Source organism: Priapulus caudatus, unplaced genomic scaffold, assembly GCF_000485595.1.
Source record: "Priapulus caudatus unplaced genomic scaffold, Priapulus_caudatus-5.0.1 Scaffold105, whole genome shotgun sequence".
Classification (NCBI taxonomy): Eukaryota; Metazoa; Priapulida; class Priapulimorpha; order Priapulimorphida; family Priapulidae; genus Priapulus; species Priapulus caudatus.
The window spans coordinates 157,944-165,018 of record NW_014577166.1 but is presented as its reverse complement, the minus strand read 5'-3'; the positions used below and the strand labels follow the sequence as shown (position 1 = coordinate 165,018).

Here is a 7,075-nt window from a genome sequence, read left to right as displayed (position 1 = left end):
GAGCAGGGGCGTGTACAGGGAGTCGGACCCCCCCCCTTGCTCGCACAGAAAACGCATCTGAGGGGGTCTAGTTTTAAAAATTTTCTGGCCCTCCCCCAGACCCCCCCTTCGCGTGCTCGCAACTTTGGGTTACGGTTAGACCCCCCCCCCCCCTGGTTCAAATCCTGTACACGCCCCTGCCGAGCAAATTGCCAACATTGAAAAACGAACCCCCCCCTCCAATATAAAGCTGGCTACGGGCCTGCATATACATGCGGCACCATCCCGGAGGTGACGTTTCCTTAAATGTAAATTCTATGGTATCTATCCGACAGCAACGAACGATCTAGCAGTAATATAAATAAATCGTGTGTCGAAAGAGTTTATTTAACGCGCCGCGATGGTTGTACGCTGCCCCACGATCACGACCGTGGCCTGTGGGTGGGTAGGGGTGGAATGAGACAGCTGTCCCACTCCTAGGTTTTGGTGAAATATAAAACCATAATAAACGTAAATAATCCTAGGACAGCGTAAACCATCCGCGAATCCCCCGTCACAGCACGCACTGGGAGCTGCGCCCCTCTCTCATCATTACCGGAATCGCGAAATTTTGCAGCCTTACGAGATTGCTCAGTCAGCAGCCGTGCCTGTAGCCTTCCCCCTTCGCCGGTCGTGAATTTTTTTTCCCTACACGTTATATCCATTTGGCTCCTCTGATTGGCTGCTTTGATTTGACCACACCATAGATAGTGTTTGGGATACCATAGATAGTATATAAGCCGATTCGGTTTATAGTTAGTGTTAAGTTTCGGGTTTGGGGTTAGGATTTTTGCATCATTCCTTGATATACGGAAAGTCTGATGCGGAAGTTGATATGCGTATATCAAGCCCAATGGATATAACGTGTAGGGAAAAAAAATTCGCCCCCGGTCCGCGCACTACGTGCTGCAACGGTAGCTGTGTCTGTGTGAGTGTGTGTTACATAACTAACAACGTTCGGTATATTAAGAAGCTGACACGCTACAACTGTAACCGCCTCTGCCTCCTATTGTAGCTAGTTATATAGCACGCTACAACTGTAACAGCCTCTGCCTCCTATTTGGTAGCTAGTTATATAGCATGCTACAACTGTAGCAGCCTCTGACTGCTACCGGAAATATCACTTGCTATATCACTGACAATAATTTGCCTGTACAGTGCTAGGTGCAGAACGCCTATTGATTCTGGGACAGGATCTGAGCAAAACGGATCCAGAGCAAACCTAGTTTCGCTCCACTCACTCTACTCAAGGAATTTCAGACCGTCAGACAGTCAGCCCTACTACGGTATAGACTCTACTACTATACCGACGGCGCGTGAGGCGGTATCTATAGCACGAACCTATAGATGCAACAACACGAAACCCAGCTCTCGCATCTCGGGTTTTCGCGGCAAACGTTATCGAAACCATAAGAGTCTAGTAGCAGGGTTTTTGTGTTCCGCTCTTTGCCCGACACGCTGCTTCGATTGCGAAGAAAAAGCATCTTTCGCTTCTCGCAAGTAGCGCGGGACAGACAGACAGACACTCCTGTGGGACGTCATGCAGGCGCAACGTGGCCGGCATTTGTGTAAGCAAACGACAATCGTCACTCGAGATGGCTTGCCGCTGCGCGAGTGACCAAAGGTTAGATCACAGACTGTTTACACATGCACGCGCGCACGCATGCACGCACACACCCATACAGGTACACAAACGCACGCACGCACGCACGCACAGACACACATACGCCAACGCACGCGTACACGCACGCAAACAGACAGATGCACACATACGCCAACGCACGCATACACGCACGCAAACAGACAGATGCACGCACACACACACACGTACTCACGCACGTACGGACAGACAGATACGCACAAGCACACACGTACATAAACGGAGACGGATTCCTTCCCACTGATAGACACAATGACGAGTCAATCTGCGTGCGTACGTCTTGTACGTATCCTACAGGGATTCCGTACGCGCGCAGACACAGACACACATTGAATAATAACATGCCAGATCCTGCATGCGTACGCCACGGGCAGATGGGCGCAAACGGTAACGCAATCTGATGGCGCAGCTAGTCAGCAGCAGATTCCTATACCGAGTTACGTACGCTACGATAGTTTTTTGTTGAAACATCGGCTCAATTGATGGCGCAATGGCGCAATCAGCAGATTCGTGGCGAGTCACTACGGCAATTTGTCAATCAAATAACGATACGACGGTTTACTAGTCTTAAGTAAAACAGACTGGGTAGGGCTAGGGTGAGCATGGCATCAGGGATAGAATAGGAATGCCAACAAGAATAAGGTGAGCATGCCAACAGGGATAAGGTGAGCATGCCAACAGGGATAAGGTGAGCATGCCAACAGGGATAAGGTGAGCATGCCAACAGGGATAAGGTGAGCATGCCAACAGGGATAAGGTGAGCATGCCAACAGGGATAGAATAGGAATGCCAACAGGGATAAAGTGAGCATGCCAACAGGTATAAGGTGAGCATGCCAACAGGGATACGGTGGGCATGTCAACAGGGATACGGTGGGCATGCTAATAAAAATGGCGTTAGCATAGGGACATGGCTAGGGTGAGCATACCGACAAGGGTGCGCTTACCTTGGTGCCGTTCTCTGTAAACGTGGTCGTGCAGCCCGCGTAACAGGCCGAGTAGTACGTCACTCCATCGATGCCACATATCGGGCTGTACTGCTCCGACTGGCAGCCACAGTCTATGTTGCATGCCGCCGTTACGTTCGGTTCTGTCAACAACGAACTGAAACGGAGTGTTACTTGTAAATCCACTTGGTTAAGGTATTATGTCTTGTTTGTACCCATACTGTTACAGGGTTGAGTGTATGCGACCGATTGTGTCAACAATGAACCTAAACAAACGTTATTTGTTTGTTAGAATCTACCTAGTTAGCACGGTGATAAGTCTCGTTTGAGTACGGAGAGAGCATATTGGTATATATTGCATATCGATTTCCTCTCAGTTTCTATTGCTACGCTCGTTTCGCCCATATCGCCCATATCGTTAGACCCATTTATTGCAATATATTTAAACCATATATCACTTAGCTTAGAGCGTCATTAGCAACAGTAAATATTACCACAAGCATAAAAACCATACGCTTGGGGGGAAAGCGTTAACGGCCGAAGTACGCTTTTAAAAATACAAATAAGGATTCAAATCGTTGTTCTAAAAAGGCAACGCCTGATTCTGTCCACTCTTTGAGAAATCAAGGGGCCATGGAAGAGTGCACGGGCTTTCTGCCTGTGATATCGATCATTGTAAACAGAACGCACGTGCACATAGAAAGCGCACCTAGAATAAAAGCAAACATTTAGCAACTTTGCAAATGCAACCACAAGGGTGAAGGGCGATCATCTATCTAAAATCTAGCATATCAATCATTACCAATTCAGATAAGGGGCGTTGAAGCCACCTATATGTCCCTGAGGACACTGGACGAGGAAGGCGAGTGTTAGAGGCACTGCAGACATGCAGACGATGGCGCAGAACCGTACGATCTTTTCACAGTTCATCTGCAGTTTCTTGATTATGTAACCGCCGAGAAACGTTCCACCACCACCTGCTGGCACGACGATGAAACCTGCAATCACGTGAAGAGATAAGCGTACTGATAAAGGAATACGCGTCTGTGATCCATCTACACACACAATATGTTAGGGGTCCTCGAACAAATAAACAAAATCCGCACGTATAAAAAAGGGGTTTTCTTCGATTCCGCGATGGCAGTGAGATTGGACTGATTGATAATGGCAGGAGTAAGACAATAATTATGATAATAATGAGTTATTATTTTACCCCTGAAAATAAAAAAGAAGAAGAAGAGTATAAGAAGTTTCATAGGTATACACGCACGGTATATCCAGACACGGCACCACATTATCGTGACGTCGCCAAAACACTATTAATTTTGCGACAGCAGACAGCAATATCTACCAGATGCAACCTAGCATAGACAAAAAACCGCTGCACGCCGCTGCCTTTTTTCATGCGATTACGTTATCTCATAAAACCCTCGCTGATCCACTTCCTCGTAAGTGAACAATTATGTGCGTGAAACATCTGGTAGTGTTGGCCGTTAAGATCCCGTTACGCGCGCAATTAGTGGTTATCACGCGCACACACAGTAGCGAATTCCACCCATTACTCGTACCGAACCCAGAGCAAAATCACGATGAAGTCATCTTCTCCTGTCCTTCATTCTCGGCCACCGACACACATATTGACGTGCGTCGTTCGCCCCATTTCCGAGACACTGTATAGCGTACGTGTGTCCGATGCGATTCCAGTTTCATAAAAATAAGGTTAGAACAAGAGCTAATAATGTATGTTTCATGTATAATACGTGTAGTATTTGCTCTTGGTTAGATCTGGATGGGTATATTATCAAGAGCTAATAATACCAGATATGATATTATTATACACACGAAACATCGATCGGGACAGCTGCCAGGTCTAACAGCTGGTGAGATTTAAGCGTATGTATGTATGTTAGGGAGGAGGGGGGAGGGTTGGAGGTTTATCCCCGCTTTCTACACTTTATATATACTCACCCATGAGAATCGCTGCAAAGCTAGCGGTGAGTGCGAACTGGAATTGCACGTACTTGGGCATGAAGGTGGCAAAGCCTGCAACCAGCATACCTGCAAGAAGAACGACATTCGCTCAGCTATTGCGACTGAACGAATTATCCAAGTGAACATATAGCATAATGATGATATCAAGAGCGTATTAAGTATGTACTTTATACATAATACGCTCTTGATGATATTCATTTAGTGGTGTTAGCAGTTAACATCCAGATGATATTCGGAAAGGGCCTCATTTGCACATTCACTCATTTGCTATATTGATTTAAATGCACTTTCACAATTGGGTAAGATTTCATTTGAACATATAAATGTGCCAATGATTTTTTTATGATGTACCATAGACAAATCTATAACTATCATACTGCACAGAACACTATTAGCATCATGAAAAGAAATGCAGTATCCATGGGACGCAAAGACTGCAAAATGCATGATGCAACAGCAGGAAAATTAAGACGGAGAATATTCTAATCTTAAATGTCAAATATGTGTCTGACACCTATCTGACACATACGTGATAATCGATGCTTCAAATATGTTACGCGATAAATCATCAACATTGAAGAAGCATGATCGATTCAACATCGAAATGGAGACGATCACGAGAAAAGAACCTCGGAAGAGACACGATGATCGCAGCTCCTCCCAACGATCGCACGTACCTTCCGTCGCGCCTGCGAGGTTGAGGAACATGAACGTCGGATTACGCAGGAGGTTCGTGAAGGCAATCGGAATGTCCCGGAACGACGTTCCGAACCCGCTGCGCGTCACCTCGTCGTCGTCGCCCTTCTTGTGAACCTCGGAGATGCGCTCGGCCCGCGCGGCGGCGGCACCTGATGGCGAGCACGCGAAATGTGTGAGTTACGTACTCGAAAAATTATGGAAAACATTTGTGTGATGCTGCTTCATGCTGGGGCAATGTTAAATTAAGCTAACTTGTGTTGTAATCGAATTCAAATGCACACCTAACTGATTTAATTGTTCAGATAATGAAACATGCAATTATTAATTAGCAGTTATTACGGTTACTACGGTTACCACAGTCATACTATGAAGTTATAGTGATTATATATGACGAGTTTTTCATAAATGTTTACATTATTATTTTTTACAAATCATTTTCGTTGGTTTCATTTACAAAATCATGTATTATTACACAGAACTATAGTTAGCATCAAGAAACATTTGTAACAGCTGCTATAGTATGGGCATAGGAGTAGAAAGTATATATATAGAGTTTCGTATCAAAAGTTTGTCATACGTAGTTTCATAAACTAGCATGACATGAAAACCTATCGTGTACATACCGATTGCTAATGTTCAGCTTCAACAATGCAGTACTAGACGTTGCTTCAAAAAACTGCGACTAATTAACGCACGACGAACGCTAACGTACGACGAACACAACAACTAACGCGCCTTTAGATATGCCATAACACACACGTGCATACACAGACATCCACGGTTGAGCCGAACTGTCAAAAAATGGGCCCTCGTGTAATTTTGTCGTAAAATACCTGGTAGTTCTCGAGAGTAGCCGAGCATCGGAATCGCGGCGAGCCAGCAGATGAACGAGCAGATGAAGAAGCCAATCCACCAGGCACCGACCCAGGCCGAGCTCTGTGGCGTCAGCCCAAGGCTGTTGCAAAACGTACGCCAATACGCACAATCAACACACTTGTAATGCAACACACTTCACAACTGATGACTGTGTTGCAAAACGCACGCCAATACGCACAACATTACAACATGCTTCACAACTGATGACTGTGTTGCAAAACGTACGCCAATACGCACAACATCACACCGTGCTTCATAACTGATTACTGTGTCCACGAGCTTTTATGTTGAATAATTTGGTTTTTCCACAATGCGTAATTACCCGCTTACTGTCGGATTAGGAAGAGGAGAAAGGACTTACTCTGCCGGGTCGACGCTGGGTGCGTCAGTGTAGATGGCCAGCAGTAAACCACCAAGCATGTAACCCAGTGCTGGCCCCAGTAGTGCCATCGTATAGTAGATTCCTACAGAAAGACATATACACTAGTTTAACTACTCGTAAAGAATGAGCTGTATTTAACGGAGACGACGACAACGACGACGACGACGACGACGACGACGACAACAACAACTGAAGTTCAAATCATACATCAGAATTATGGTCATTTTGATGTTGTTACTCGTATACAAAATTTTTATGCATTTTACATAATCGGCCGCAGTTCCATTTTTGCATTAATTTAACCTATCGTAATACCTAGAAACACGAACAGAGCTAAATGTAGATACAACTAGAAACGAGCAGTTGTCGTCAACTACATGTATCCCCCGTGATCTAGTATGAATGGAATATCTGTGTAAGGGCGTAGAAGGCAGGTAAAGTTAAATAAGTGACAAAGACAAAGGTTTGTTAGACAACTGGTGTGCCTCAGATGTGCAAGTAT

At 45.4% G+C, this 7,075-nt stretch overlaps 1 protein-coding gene across 1 annotated transcript in view; it reads right to left on the bottom strand.

Annotated features, from left to right (window-relative positions):
• LOC106805194 (solute carrier organic anion transporter family member 4A1-like) overlaps positions 1–7,075 on the bottom strand; it is a 21,206-nt gene that overhangs the window by 7,002 nt on the left and 7,129 nt on the right. Inside the window, exons 3-8 of the mRNA XM_014806693.1 lie at positions 6,553–6,655; positions 6,149–6,270; positions 5,294–5,464; positions 4,593–4,682; positions 3,427–3,622; positions 2,625–2,781 (exon numbers count right to left, since the gene is read on the bottom strand). Of these exons, the coding sequence (XP_014662179.1) occupies positions 2,625–2,781; positions 3,427–3,622; positions 4,593–4,682; positions 5,294–5,464; positions 6,149–6,270; positions 6,553–6,655 (839 nt within the window). The remainder of the gene's footprint in view (positions 1–2,624; positions 2,782–3,426; positions 3,623–4,592; positions 4,683–5,293; positions 5,465–6,148; positions 6,271–6,552; positions 6,656–7,075) is intronic.